The sequence below is a fragment of the Alosa pseudoharengus genome, unplaced genomic scaffold, assembly GCF_046254945.1.
Source record: "Alosa pseudoharengus isolate Yale_2024_CS ecotype anadromous, Long Island Sound unplaced genomic scaffold, YU_APseudo_1.1 YU_APseudo_1.1_scf_4, whole genome shotgun sequence".
Classification (NCBI taxonomy): domain Eukaryota; kingdom Metazoa; phylum Chordata; class Actinopteri; order Clupeiformes; family Clupeidae; genus Alosa; species Alosa pseudoharengus.
Window position 1 is genome coordinate 29,346,693 of NW_027468774.1, and position 16,587 is coordinate 29,363,279.

Below are 16,587 nucleotides of genomic sequence, written 5' to 3' on the forward strand. Positions count from 1 at the left end.
TGGAAATTACTGATTTTCAGCCACTTAATGCTCATCCTGGTGTAGCCTATAGGCCTATATAAGTATATTAAATTAAATATATTTAAATTAGGCTCTTAAAGTTGCCTATTTGAGTAGGCCTAGGAGAAAAGCAAACAGGTGTAAAGGGGAATTAAAGGGCCATCACCGTTTTTTTTTTTTTGGGGGGGGGGGGTCATGACCTGGTGACGTAATAATTGATATGCAAATTAGTGCGTGACGTCATCTAGCGACATTTAGCGACTTTTGGAGCTGGCTTTAGCTACTTTCCATTTGAAATAGTTGGCAACACTGCATCAGTGAGCTGCTGACAGAGGTCCTTGTAGGCGTTTTTCTTAACGTCTCGGTACGTCCCGGTACGTCCCTTGTACTGTTTCGCCCTTGGGTTCCACAAGTACTCATGTTCTGGTGTGAATCAATTCATACAATAAGTCAGACTATCGATTACAAGTCATTAAATAAATAAAAATAACATACAACAGTTAGAAGATAAAGTTATCCCTGCAATAACTTTGTTAGCAAAACGAAGGCTAGCTAGTTAGCCAAATCCCATTCAATCTCAATGGCGCAATGGTAGCTACTAGCTAGCAGTTTACTAGGGAAAAAAACGATGTCTTCTTAACAACCTCGGCACATAAAAATTGATGTTAGTTGCTTTGTTAAGTATTTGATGAGGTAAAATGTCTAGGTTTGGTTTCAACATGTCAACTTACTGCTGTAAAAAGATATCAGCAGCCTCTCTTTTTCGTCGCCCCACTGTCGCTGAGACGCCGCCATCTTTGTTGGAAATTTCAGATGCTCACAGATGGTCATGTGACTCATTGCCAGCATTCTGATTGGATGATCTCAAAAGTTTCCGTTAAAGTATCCAAAGTGTTCAGATAAAAAATAGTTGCCCAACCTCAATGAGAAAGTATTTCTCGTCAACATTGCCTTGTCAACATTGCCTTAAAAGTTGCCCCGTGTATCATCACCTTAAGAGTAATCAGACACCTTACAGCTAATAGTAGAATCTCCAGGCTTGAAGACCATTGAGCTTGGTTGGGTGAAGTCAACAGCACATTGCACATCTAGAGAAATAAAAAGACCAGGTTATTTGACATGGCAGTACAAGGTACCATATATTCACCACTTTTTATGTATTCAGCCGACTCACAGGATGCAGCTGTCAGTAACAGAATCAGAGTGGTGAGAGACATGCTTCTGCAGGGGCCCAGGAGTGTTGGGGAGCTTTGCTACTGAGAGAAAGTGGAATAGAACATTATGTCCATATTCCAATATGTGGTTTAATGTTCTGCATTATGTCCAATATTCCAATATGTGGGTTAATGTTCTGCATTTCTCATTAGTGGGTCACTTTGATACTAAAAGTATGATTCTATGTAATGACTGTATGATATCTGTACTGTCCCTGTGTATATCTGTGTGTGACTGTAGTTAGAGATAAGCGGGAATATTATGACTTTGCAGTGTTTCACTGTTCTGCATGGCTGCGTCAGTAGCTATCTGCTCCGGATTGCCAGGTTGCCACTAATCAGAGTCTGATTCAGTGTAGTCCACGTGAGATGGGATGACCAACGCCATCTCCTGTCAGCTTGGAAGGATACTTAAACCCGAACTATTTCCTTGTCTAGTTAGAGCAGCTGATGGATCTTTAGGTGAAGTCATGCTGTCTCTCCCTTCATGCGCATCATTGTAAATAAACTCTGTTCCTGATTTTTCATACTATTGGTCTGACTGGGTCTCTATTAAATCTACCTATGGTATCAAAATTACCATCACTACCCTCTAGTGACATCAGCAACAGAGGAACCAGCCTCCTTTAACTGGAAACTGGGTGGGTGTTCATCAGCTTTGCATAACAAATTGCTGTGTAAAACAGCAGAGGGGCTGGACATGAATGAGCGTAGAATGAACAGTTTTGTACTAAACTTAGACAAAAAAGTAAGGCCTATGTGTTCACTTTGTTTGGTGAAACATGTTCTAAAATCAAGTGTGCTGGGATCACATGCGTGTTTATGTGTGGGTTTGTGTGTGTACACAGAAGGGCTTAATACGGCCCTACACACAACAAACATTAATTGATGCATTAACAGTATTTATGTAAATATATTTTTTTTTGTTCATCATCATTGCAAGGATATTAAATGGAATGTTGAGTATTGCACACACAGTGGGGGAGAGGCAAAATACATAGAGGGAGAGGCAAAATAAATAACAGAATGGTAATAGTGGGGTCTGATGTTTTTGTTCATCTCTGCAGCATATTGTGCCACTGTGACTGTCTGGCACAGTAATACACAGCCGTGTCCTCAGTCTTCAGGCTGTTCATCTGCAGATACACCTGCTTCTTGCTGTTGTCTCTGGAGATGGTAAATCTTCCTTGAACAGTTTGGGAGTAATATATATAGTTACTCGCAGGGTAAATGTAAGCCAACCATTCTAGCCCTTTCCCAGGAGCCTCTCTGACCCAAACCATGTAAGGATCACTGCTGAATCCAGAGTATGTGCAAGTCAGTTTGTGGGAGTTTCCAGGTTTGAGAACCACTGATTCAGATTCAGACAGTGTCTGACCACTGGATTCTGTCAAAGATAAAACAAGACTGATGTTAGACCCATTTACAAACAGATAATAACCATTAGACAATAGATTCATAGTTCTTACGTGTGATGGATATTACTATTAAGAGGAAGGCAATTAACATATCCATTCTTCAGTGTGTGTAATCTTTCTCATGTATGGGGTGAATTTCTCATGAGCTATATACAGTACCCACACATCACATCCTCATTTTTGCATGCTGTCCCCCTTAGTGGGAGGACTCAGTGTTGGAGCTCAAAACCAGAAGAGTTGGAGTGGACGTGGTTTTGCCACCCTTATGATGTTTGAAGTGCTGTACATCAAAGAAAAAGTGCTTCCAAAAATCCTATGGCAAAAAAAAGGACTTAAAAAATACTCAGTTGTTTTAAATCTTACTTAAATTATAGATAATTCGGTAACACTCCATAATAAGGTGCCATAATAAATAGCAAACAAACCTAACCCTTTATTAAGTAAGGGATAATGTATAGAACGCCGCTCTGAAGGCACTTATTTTCCCAATAATGGCCGGCGTTCTATACATTATCCCGCTTATTACACGGCTACCAAAACGAAACAATAAACTCCCCATGATGTTACTCTTTAGCCTACTGTACAGAGCCTAGCTATAGCCTATTTGTTACCGTTTCATCGTGGCTTTTGGTGAGAAACAAATAGTTCGCAATAGCACACGCTGAACTTGAATCAAACATTCTTTAGAACACAGCTGATCAACCGTCTGCTTTCACTTTTGAATGAAGTTCCAGTCCTTGCGCAGTAATTATGAAAGACGTAAATTAGAAGCACAAAGCCCATTTTCCTTGACAGCGGTCTGTTATACTTAGCAACGGTCTGTTATTGAGAATTAGCAGACCACCGAACGTTGGGAAGGCCCATTCATTAATTAAATGTTAGTTGTTCGCATAAAATCTGGATGTTAGGACCCTAATGTTTTAACAAATCTATTAACTAATATTGTATTAATATTTGTTAATAGTTAACTAAATGTCTTTTTGGCACTAATTAAGTTATTTCTTACATCATTTAAATGTTAAATGTTTATTTACAAACTATATGTTAATAGAAACGTTATTTACATATTATTATTTAACTAATTGTTATTCAACTGTGCTTCTGCCTTTCCCAATATGAACCACTCCCCAGGACCCTTACAATAAAGTTCAAGCTTAATTAATATATTAGTAGTATATAGCTATCAGCGTGGGGCCCCTTATAATAAAGTTGGTTAAGCTTAATTAATATATTAGTAATATATAACTATCAGTATGGGGGACCCTTTTAATAAAGTTGGTTAAGCTTTATTAATATATTAGTAATATATAACTATTAGTCAGACGGTGAAGGGACTGAGACCAAAACTGGCTTATCACATTTATTCCTTTAGGAAAAGTTAAAACAAAACATGCCTTCAGGCACTGGCATACATAAAACAGCATCTGCACAAGCAAAATAAAAATAAGTAGTTGAATGGGCTATATTACATGCATCATTCCTATACCATCACTGTCAGCCCTACTAGCAAGGGAGACATGTGACATGGAATGTTCAGGTGCACAGAACGACAGTTAATTAATATTCTGACTCACTAAACATTCACAGACGTACATTCACGAACACTAATATAATGGGCTCATCATCCACAAAGCTTCCATACTGATGGAAATGTATATTGTGTTGTACAGTACTGTAAGTTCCTTTGGATAAAATACATATGTGTAATCCTTCCTCTAAGGAAGGCAAGCTTCCAGGCTCAACCGTCGTCCTACTATGGTTGATAGATAGATAGATACTTTATTGATCCCCAAGGGGAAATTCAAAGGTCTCAGTAGCATACAGACATCACACACAACATACAGCAGAAATGGTAAATATAAGTATAAGTATAAACATATAACATATAACCAAACTCCACTGTACAATAGAGACAGTAGAAGATAAGAAAAACTAACAAAACAAAATACTAAATATACTATATAAATTAAATAAAAAAATCTACAGTGTGCTTGAGGGTGATCAAGCATGAGACACTTGCAGTGACAGGGCCGAGACTGGCCTGTAGTTCTGTGTGCATAAGGTGCTCAAGAGAGTGAGTGCCATAGTTATTATTCATAAGCATTGATATGGAACGGTGATTAAACTTTGTTTTTACAGGATCTACTTCATAGGTGTCCCATTATTCAGAATTAATAGCCACCCCACCAGCCAATCAGAAAAGAGTATTTCTTCTCTCTGGGTGATCATTTTGAATGAGAGTATAGACTCTACTGAGAAAAACCTGTAGGCCTATGTCTAATAGAGTTGCCATATTGAGACAAAAATAATACTGTGAATTTGACGGGTTCATTTAGGGCTTACTTTCGAACTGTAATAGATTGAAAATATAACTTTCAAACAGTTACATTGACATCCATTACATCACTGTTTACCAGGCCAGGTCAGATGCTTTGGGTTTTGGTACAGCTGCTTCGCCACCTTCAGTCACTGTGCCTGTCGAGCGCAGTAGTAAACAGCAGTGTCCTCTGCTCTCAGACTCTTGGCCTCTAAGAACTGTGTGCTGATGGATATGTCCTCAGTCAGGGTGAACTGGCCTTTCAGAGACTCTGCCTGATGCACAGTGCCCTGATTCATTCTCCCAATCCACTCCAGGGGTCCTCCAGGTTTCTGTCTGATCCAGTGTATCCAGTAGCTTGTCATTGTGAATCCAAATATTTTACAGGAGATCTTAACCATCTCTCCTGGTCTCTTCACCTGAGCAGGAGACTGATCCAGTCTGATCTCATCACAGACAATACCTTGGAAAATAATACATCATAGTCAATTGCTTTGATTAAGTACAAACAATATAAACAGGTTTTGCTATAATGTTATTGTGCTAACCTCTAAAACATAGTATGCTTTACCTTATATTACTACCAGCATTAAAAAATATTAGTGAACAGGTTAATTGCCTGTATTCTCATTATTGCAGTGGAATGTGTACTTACTACTGAAGTAAATGTGTACTGTAGGTTATGAAATGTACTATTAAGTAGCAATGATGCTACCTTGCATAACTTCCTCTTTCACACTGCAATATAATTTGCACATGAACTGCTCTATTGCTTTAAGTACCTTTTTTTGTTTTAATGCATTGGATAATGTGTTCTCACTGACTACCTCATCTATGTCTCTATGCTTTATCATTTTAAAATACATTCCCTTTTGGTATTTTTCCCATCATATTTGAAGCCTTGTGTATTGTAAATTTGGTAAAAAAAAAAAAGTTATCGGTAACACTCCATAATAAGGTGCCATAATAAATAGCAAACTAGTAATTTCCTAACCCTTTGTTAATTGTTACTAACATATCTATTTGGCACAAGTTAATAGTTTTTTAATCATTAATTAAATATTAGTTGTTTGCATAAAATCTGTATGTTAATGTTTTAGCAAATCTATTAACTAATATTGTATTAATATTATGTTAATAGTTAACTAAATGTCTTTTTGGCACTAATTAACAGTTATTTCTTGCATCATTTAAATGTTAAATGTTTATTTGCAAACTATATGTTAATAGAAAAGTTAATGACTCATTATTATTTAACTAATTGTTATTAAACTGTGCTTCTGCCTATCCCAATATGAACCGCTCTCATAGGACCCTTACAATAGATAGATAGATACTTTATTGATCCCCAAGGGGAAATTCAAGAAAAAAACACAGAGCTACCTTGACATGCTGCCACTGTTGCCGGCGCCGGAACCGTTTGCAATAAAGTTGGTTAAGCTTAATTAATATATTAGTAGTATATAGCTATAAGCGTGGGGCCCCTTATAATAAAGTTGGTTAAGCTTAATTAATATATTAGTAATATATAACTATCAGTATGGGGGACCCTTATAATAAAGTTGGTTAAGCTTAATTAATATATTAGTAGTATATAGCTATCAGTGTGGAGCCCCTTATAATAAAGTTGGTTAAGCTTAATTAATATATTAGTAATATAGGCTATAACTATCAGTATGGGGGACCCTTATAATAAAGTTGGTTAAGCTTTATTAATATATTAGTAATATATAACTAGTCAGACGGTGAAGGGACTGAGACCAAAACTGGCTTATCACATTTATTCCTTTAGGAAAAGTTAAAACAAGGGTTACTTGAACAAGTAGTTGAATGGGCTATATTACATGCATCATTCCTATACCATCACTGTCAGCCCTACTAGCAAGGGAGACATGCGACATGAAATGTTCAGGTGCACAGAACGACAGTTTATTAATATTCTGAGACTCACTAAACACTCACAGACATAGACCATACGGTAATGCATAAACACAATGCTAAACTAAATGTACATTCATTTCCTGCTAGACTGAATTGCACTTTCCATGCACACTAAGCTAAACTACACTGAATGCATGGAAAGTTGCTAGCGGAGTTTACAGCTAGTCACGTTAGACTCAGTGTGTATGAACTCATGGTCATAATGAAAACATGAATAAACGTTCTCTAAGTTGCTAGAATTGCACCCAAATCTTAACAATACATGTAAAGTAACACAATACAGGTGGTATATCAAATTAAACAACATTTTACAGTTACAAAATTAAAAGAAAGTGGGGAGAGCTTTAAACAGTCAACTTACGCAATGCAAAGCATACCGCTTCTGATAGGCTATGGCAACAATACAAGGACAAAACGCAGCAGAGCTGCAGTATAGCGTTTCTCCAAAGGGGGCTCCAAAACACCAATCTCATAAAGCTGCTTAATTACGGCCAAAATCACATACAAACACTAAACTACATTTCTAACTCTGTTACATCCCCCTCCCCTGAATTTCACCAAATTCAAGCAGCAACCAAATAGTACTTCCAAAGGCAAAGAGTACATTACTTTTAAAGACTAGACAGAGGGTCACCAATTACAGGACAGCCAACCACAGAGGTATCCAATAAGGATGAAGTGGAAGAAGAGGAGCGCAAACTCTCACACAACCAACCACTGGCAGTAGGGTGCCTTATACACCCCACAAGACCATAAAGCCATAAACCATAAATTCCATAAATTCTCCACAAAGCTAATCAGAAAAGCTAGATAAATAGTAATATGTCATTAACTTTTATATTAGCATATAGTTTGTAAATAAACATTTAACATTTAAATTATGTAAGAAATAACTGTTAATTAGTGCCAAAAATATATTTAGTTAACTATTAACATATATTAATGCAATATTAGTTAATATTGTTATAATAGTGTTAAAACATTAACATACATATTTTATGCAAACAACTAATATTTAATTAATGATGAAAAAACTATTAACTTGTGCCATATAGATATTTTAGTAACAATTAACAAATATTAACAAAGGGTTAGGTAATTACTAGTTTGCTATTTATTATGGCACCTTATTATGGAGTGTTACCGTGTTCAATATCATGACGAAGTAAAAAAAAAACTGCCAGTATATTAAGTTCCAAAAGGTTACCCTTCCACACATCCAGCAGTCACAAAGGATGCAGCTGTCAGTAACAGAAACAGAGAGGTGGGAGACACATGCTTCAGGGCCCAGGAGTAGTAGGGAGCTTTGCTGCCCTCTAGTGACCACAGCAACAGAGGAACCAGCCACCTTTAAAGGAACTATGTGTAATTCTGTAGGTTTCAAGTTGTCTTGAACACAACCACACAACATTTTTCTACTATTTACCTTTTTATCTACCATTTTTGTAATATTTACTTATATTTGTATTTACAGTTTTTTCTGAATGCTTAAACACAACCGTGACTCTTATAGCACAATTTCTAAAACTATTAATTCTTATAGCAAAACCACTCACTGAGTTCGCAAAACTAAAAGCACAAACACTGCTTTGCACTCAGTTTGCAATTTTGTAATACACACTTTGCACAACTGGAGGCACAATCCACTGCACAGCACTCTTCTTGCGGAACTGTAAACACAACTCACTGCTTTACACTCAATTTCCAAATGATCAACACACTCCTAGCAAATCATTGTTTACACTATTTACACTATTTTTCCAACTCTCTGGCACACTTTCTCATGTGAAAACTGTTTTAGATAATTAGTTCACTTTGCAATCAGCCTACTGTAAGCACTATAAATAAGCCACAGGTAATGTACAATGGGTACAATGGAGGGAGCAGGAAGAGTGAGAAGAGTAAGAATTGCAGGAGGCCGAAGAATACAGTAAGACGTGGAGGTGAAGAAGTAGGAGGAAGAAGAGGAGGAAGAGGATGCAGAGGTGAAGAAGTGAGAGGGAGAGGATGACAAGGACAAGGAGGTGAAGTTAGAGGAAGAGGACAAGGAGGAGCAAGAGGAGGACGAGGAGGGGAAAAAGGAAGGGTAAGAAGAGAAAGAAATAGCCCTTTTACAGGCAAAAAATCAGTCTACATGTGGGGTTATTGTCATGTCAGGCCTGGATACAGCATTCCAGAATATATTTTCCCTGATGCCTTGGACTAGAACATTGCATGTGATGTAGACGAAATTTTGACAGAGACGACACGATGTAGACTGATTTTTTTGTCTCAGTGAAATTGCTATTTTGTGTTTTGACTTGTGTTTGTGTAAATAAACACCAATACTTGAAGTTTGGATCCCTGGATGTTTACAGAACTATGACAAAAGTAAGGCAAGTCAAGGCAAGGCATATTTATTTGTATAGCGCATTTCATGCACGTGGCAATTCAATGTGCTTCACACATAATAAATGACAATAATAAAATAGGATGTAAAATACATATATGTACATAAAACACCAACAGCAGGGAGGCAGTTTAAAAGTAAATGAGAGAATAAAAAAGAAATGCTAAACATAAAAACATAAAAAAAAAAAACAATGTGCATTAGCTGCAGAAAGCATCTAAAAAAAGTTTGGTCTTAACTTTCGTTTTAAAAGTGGCTATAGTTGGGGCGTTTTTGATGTTATCTGGAAGCTTATCAACGTGCAGATTGAAATCCCCAGATATTATGACACAGTCATACTCTAAACAGGTGGCAGACAGTAGTTCACTTAGTTCCTCAAGAAAAACTTTAGGAGAGTGCTTAGGTGGCCTGTATATAATAATAATCAGTAATAAAATCTGAGGAGAACCCTTAATCATTGTGCTCAGGTATTCAAAAGAAACAAAGTCACCGAATGATGTCTGTCTGCATTGAAAAGATGCATTAAAAATTGTGGCTATTCCACCTCCTTTTTTGTGTTCACGGATTGAACTCAGAAAATTGTAATTTGGGGGGGCTGCTTCAATAAGGGTTGACACATTGTTTGCCAGGTCTAACCAAGTTTCAGTTAAGAGCAGGAAGTCAAGGTTGTATGAGCTAATAATATCATTGATTAAAAAAGACTTGTTTAAGAGAGATCTGACGTTCAATAGGGCGAGTTTCACTATAGTGGTGTGAGCTTCTTCAATATTCTGAGTTTGCTTAGCTACTCGCTGAATATTGGCCAGATTTACTCCATAGGCTGGATGTAATCGATATCTCCTAATACTTGTTAGTATTGGGATAGGACAACTGTAGGTGCTAGCGCTAGATGGCATAAGCTGGGTGGGTGGAGAGGAGCAAGGTGAATTTACATTGCCAGCCGGACCCTCATAATTAATAGGCAGGGAGATATAGGAGGCCGCAAGGGGAGGGTCACGCTGGAAAAACTGTCAATGTATACCATAGGCAATGTAATTTAAGAGAATAAAAGTCAGTTGTCAGTTGTCCAAAAGTATGACCTCAAACTGACATAGTCTACCTTGTGCACAGAGAAAGCAAAAGCAAAAAAAAATGTGTTTTTTATTCATACCATCAGTGTGTAGTTGGCACATTGTGTGTTATTATTATTGTGTCTTATTATTGTGATGGCTTGTGTTTACTGTTTACACCACTGTTTACACCATTTTTACAAAGGTGTGAAGAGTTAAGCAAGGTGTGTTAGCTTTTGCAAGAGAACTACAATGTTTTGCTGATTTGGTGAAAGGTTTTCCTATTTGTGTGTAGAGTTTTGCAAAAAAAAAGCCATAGTTACAAAAAATGTGCTTAAGCAATCAGAAAAAACTGTAATACAACCATCTCACATAGTATAATGTGGTATTACAAGAGAGCCGGCCTGATGCTAGTTGGTTTGCATGGGAGATATCTGGACAATCTGGAGTTTAGGCCTTTTTGATATTATGTGAAAACGGTTGTTTCTTCCTGGCTTTGCATGAAAAAGACCAGTGGGAATGTGTTTTATTCTGCATTGGAATATGATAAAAATCTAACATTATATAATCTAATGTAGTCCGTTAACCAGTCCCGGCATCATCAACTTGCAATCCGACCGCAATTACAAATTCCAAGTTTTTTGTTTTTATAGTATGACTTCTCTTGATTTTATATGTTTGTACACGCCATATATACCTGTGCTGATACAAATTGCAATTGTACAGGGACAACTGTTGAGTGACAATTACTCTGTATGAAAATAAATAGCTTAAAAAATAAAATAAGATTTAGATGTATCTCTAGCTGTGCTATGATAAGCCTATCAGATTGTTTGAATACAGTTGTGTCTTTAAATGTAAACATTATCCAAATATTTGACTAGCTTTTTGAGAAAACAAGACTGAATTTTGAATATATTGATTGTGGTGTTTCAGTGTTGACTTCCAGCAAGTGTATTTTACAGCTAACACTGGTTCAAAATTATGTTGAAATGTCACTTCCGAGTTTTTGTCTATGATATCTAGACCTAAATGTGTTTGTCTATGAAACATGACCTATTGCAACCAGTGTATAGGTTAAGTTGGTAATGATGCAAATATTTAATTCTGTAATTTCCTCAATAAATCTGAACCAACACTCCTTTTTCCATACATCATGATAGGGCCTGCCGCTGAATTCCCGTGACAGTCTGAAGAGAGACATAATGATAGTCTCATTCTCATTCTAATGTGTGTCCATATTCAGTGTTGGGAACGTTACTTTAAAACAGTAATTAGTTATAGTTACTCACTACTTGTTCCAAAAAGTAACTGAGTTAGTAACTGAATTACTCTATGATAAGAGTAACTCGTTACCAGGGAAAGTAACTATTTGCGTTACTGTTAAAAAAAAAAGTTGCTATATGTCAAAGAATTTGGATTTTTTGAGCAGTTTTGAAAAGCCAGTTGAAATTAGTAGAACAGACAGGTGTTTGTAGGCTACATAACTTTCGATATTTATTAGATAGATAGATACTTTATTGATCCCCAAGGGGAAATTCAAGATATTGCACATCGACAGACCTACGGTTGACTTCAGCCTGTGTCATAGGTTTTTGTTGTGAGGCAGAAAGATCTAGCTTTTGCTGCTTGGAGGACTTTACTCTGAGTCCTTCTTTGCTAGTGGATGGCGAGCTATCATCTGTGGTGGAGGTAGGCTATCGGTGTTTTTGGCCACTAGCTTGGGTGCGTGTGTGAGATGCCTCATTAAATAAGAGTTGCTCACAACGGATGTCGACAAAGTCTTCGCTCCTGGACATAATGTAGCCTACACATTACATGAACGTTCTTGCCTTTGACCACAATGAATTTGAAGTAGTGCTTATATCTCCACCTTGAAAATGCCAACTTTTCATCGGATTGCTCCTGACCTCTGCTGTTTCATCGAATCTCTACTTTAGCTGTTGCGTGTGTGTGTGGCGCGTGTGCTGGCAAGTGTGTAAAAACACTGGCTCTGATTGGCTATCATGAAACATGACTCTGCCTTAGCCAATCATAATCGCTTACGTCGTTATTAACCCACCTCCTCACTAGCTGTGAACCAGGGGTGCGTTCGGATTACACAGTTTATTTAATCAATGCAAAGTAAGTAACGCACCGCATTTAACGTCCAGTAACGTTAACGGCGTTGTAACGTTGTAAAAAGTAATTAATTAGATTACTCCGTTATTGACAAATTAACGCCGTTAGTAACGCCGTTATACTTAAACGCCGTTACTCCCAACACTGTCCATATTTGCATTGGTTGTTACTTGTGTTTTGAGTCAGCGATATGCGGTGATGTCCTTAGATGGATGGAAAAAAGTTCCAGTCAATTAAAAAATATTTGGCAAATAAACTACTAATGGGATTGAATGAATCAAGTTTTTGTTCTGTAGTGGTGATGTTTTGCAGCACAGTGACTCTCGGGCACAGTAGTAAACAGCTGAGTCTTCAGTCTGCAGGCTCTGTCCCTTTAGATTCACAGTGCTGCTGGAAGTGTCTCTGGACACACTGAACTTGTTCTTTAGTTTTACACTGTGGTACACATTGCCGCTACCACACACACGCCCAATCCACTCCAGTGCTTTTCCAGCAGGCTGCTTTACCCAGTGAGAACAGTAGCTGCTATCAGTGAGTGAATATCCAGAAACACCACAGGACAGTGTCAACACTTGACCTGGCTGTGTGACCACAGAGCTTTGTTGATTGAGCTGAACTTGACAATGGACACCTGAGAAAAATATTGGTCATTATACAGAGTTAAACAAAGATATATTCATGGATTTCATCAGGTCCCTTTCCACAGGTGTATAAAATCAAGCACCTTGATTATCAATGCAGACTGCATGGTGCTTGATTAATACACCTGTGGAAAGGGACCTGATGTAACCCATTAATAGGGTGAGTTAAGGATTACTCATTAAATATCTAATTAACTAAGTAACTTACATGACACAGTAACCAGCAACAGCAAGAGGGGAGATGTGGGAAACATGATGTGTCTTCAAGAAAAGCAGGTCAGGGCTGCCACTCAGACTTCTTGTTTGAACTGAGCAGACAGAGACACCACTTCACATTAAATACAGAGAGGGCAGGGTGAGGCTGAAGTCATTTGAATATTCTGACATGCCAGACCATAAAATCAATTTGAATATTAATGGTTCAGTGACACACCTATCTTGAATTTCCCCTGGGGATCAATAAAGTATCTATCTATCTATCTATCTACAATCTATCTATCTATCTATCAATATCCTATAAATATGTAAACATCTCCATGAGTTGTTATAGCCACCTTTGAATACAATTTTATAATGTGATCAACCCTTATGTGATTTGCAATCCATGATTAATCTAACACTATGATCTTTCAATTGGTCAGATGTACCTAAACGGTTCGGTACGAATATGTGTACATTTACACCCCTAGAGTTTACTGAGAAAGTCTTGTACTGTATGTCTAAAGTCCCCATATTGAGTCAGAAGGACTGTGAATTTGACAGGTTCACTCAGGGTTTATTTTCAAGATGTAATAGATGAAAATATTACTTCCAAACAGTTACATTGACATCCATTACATCACTGTTTACCAGGCCAGGTCAGATGCTTTGGGTTTTGGTACAGCTGCTTTGCCAAAGCCAGTCACTGTGACTCTCGAGCGCAGTAGTAAACAGCAGTGTCCTCTGCTCTCAGACTCTTGGCCTCTAAGTACTGTGTGCTGGTGGATGTGTCTTCAGTCAGGGTGAACTGGTTTTTCAGAGACTCTGCATAATAAGGTGAATTGCTGTTCATTCTTCCAACCCATTCCAAGGCCTTTCCTGGTTTCTGTCTGATCCAGTGTATCCAGTAGCTTGCCATTGTGAATCCAGATATTTTACAGGAGATCTTAACCATCTCTCCTGGTCTCTTCACCTGAGCAGGAGACTGATCCAGTATGATCTCATCACAGACAATACCTGGGAGAAATGATACATTGTAAACAATTGTTTTGATTAAGTATTAACAATATAAACAGGTTACTATAATGTTATTGTGCTAACCCTAAATCTAGTATGCTTTACCTTATATGACCAGCATCAAAAGCACATTAGTGAGCAGGTTAATTGCCTGTATTCTCATTCTTGCACTGAAATGTGTACTTACTACTGAAGAGTACTGTAGGTTATGAAATGTGACATTAAGTAGCAATGATGTAGGTACTTTGCATAGCTTCCTCTTTCACACTGCAATATAATTTGCACATGAACTGTTCTATTGCTTTAACTCAGGGGTCTCAAACTCAAATGAGCTGGGGGCCAATTCTGCCAATGTCATCTGATTGGAGGGCCGGCTAAAATGCAATGCTCTTTTTTTCAAATACCACACAAAACTGCAAACAGAAAATGCAAGTGTTTTTATCTAGTTTTAGACACCTGCTAGCAACCTTAGCTTATAAATAAAATAATGATAAAATAAATATTAATACAAATTATAAAACAAATGAAAAGCATAAAAACAGGTATGTGTGTGTTTCACACCAAATAAAAATATTTTCCTCTCATAACTTTTTTAAACCTGGCAAACTATAGGCGTCAGGGTTAGGAAAGCAACACCATTGGATTTTTATATCAAAATTTCAAAAGGCCATGGCTTGAGTGGTCAGAGATAAAGTCCTACTGTAAATGTAAAAATCTTTGAGTAAAACAAAAGTTTATGAAGGGGGTAAATGTACCCATCTAATTTGCTACTGGATGGCAAGCACCTCAAATTATGCACCTTTCAGTAAATACTGGATGAACATATTTGAGCAGGTTTACTTTCCTTTTTTCATATTACCCAATTAACAGGAAAACACCTAAGATGTATACCAACACCTAAGATGTATATGGTTTCTAAACCACAAGGCCTACAATAAAGTATTCTGGTCAAATCAGTTCCTATCGCGGGTAATCTGAGTACCCAGAAGTTTGCATCATATTGCGGGTGACTTTGTAGTTTAGAGCCCTATTTCTACTAGCCCTGCTGTCTGTACCACGTCCATTACGGACACTATCATCACGATTACCACTGCAACCTCCAAGCTATGTTGGGCAGAGGGTCGAAATAAGCATGGTATGCTTAGTGGACACCGTCGTATACACACATACGCACCTCCATTCAATAGACGATCGATCATAATCTCCAAAAGGATATTCTCCTTCAGATTTAGAATAGGTGAATAACATAGGCTACCTAAGACTTCATCACACGTAAACGTTTTTCAACATTTGGTGTAGGCCTATTTCTGCTTAATTTCTGCTTCAATTTATGCAACACTATGGCCTGCATCGCTTCCGCGTCATAACAAATGCACGTCTTTGTGTTTCACGCGTGTAATACAAGTATTTCCTGAAAACTTTGCGCAGCGATTTTGGGTTTGAATTAAGCTCTGGATGTCTAGCACATAGGCCTAGTGGAACAGAGTACAAATGAGATTTGTCACCGTACTTGGAACTATCGTCTATTTTAATCAGTATCGTTGTTTGTCGCAATTAAAAAGTCTCAAGGGCCGGATTACGTTATTGTTTTGACATACGTCGCGGGCCGGAATTGGGCCGGACGCGGGCCGGATTTGGCCCGCGGGCCGGGTGTTTGAGACCCCTGGTCTATGGGGAAATTTTGAGTAGTTTTTAATTAACTCATTGAATGCCAAGCTGTTTTCGGGAGCTTTGTCCTAGAGTGCCAGCAATCTAGACCATTGCTGATGATTTGTGTACAGCCACAGCATATTCTGTGTTATAGCTATGAACACGTACAATAGCTCGATTAAAAGGTCAGACTTTAAGCTCTCAGTGCGTGCAAACCGTGTATTTCTACACGCCTCCGTTCCTGAGAAATCCCAAGCTAAACAGTGGCTAGTTTTCATCAAAATCGCTGTTTTTTTCTAGAAATGGAGATAAACGTCTTTCATGAAATATGAAGTGTTGCCTGTTACTTACTCGTGTAAACATTCCGGGAAGTGATCAGTGAGACCTGGCGAGACTGCCACCTCGTGATAGACCCACGAAAATGGCCTGGTTTTGACCTGACGTGCATGCGTCACTGATTCAACCCAAAGCGGCAACCGAGTTATGATAAAATGTCCAGATAAAATGTCCAGATTGTGCGTTTTCATGAGTTTTACGATCGTCATATAGTTCATTTCTATTCATCACAGAGTTCCCAAAATCACATATAAGGTGTATTAGAGTAAAAAAAAAGCTAAAAACGTAATATTACG

General features: G+C 37.8%; 1 gene segment (V, D, J or C); it reads right to left on the minus strand.

The window, feature by feature from the left end:
• Nucleotides 1-2,269: 2,269 nt before the first annotated feature.
• On the minus strand, nt 2,270-2,729 carry LOC143102880 (Ig heavy chain V region 6.96-like). The segment is given in 2 exon segments: nt 2,270-2,601; nt 2,684-2,729. Coding segments are annotated over 2 exon segments (378 nt in total).
• Between the last annotated feature and the right edge of the window lie 13,858 nt (nt 2,730-16,587).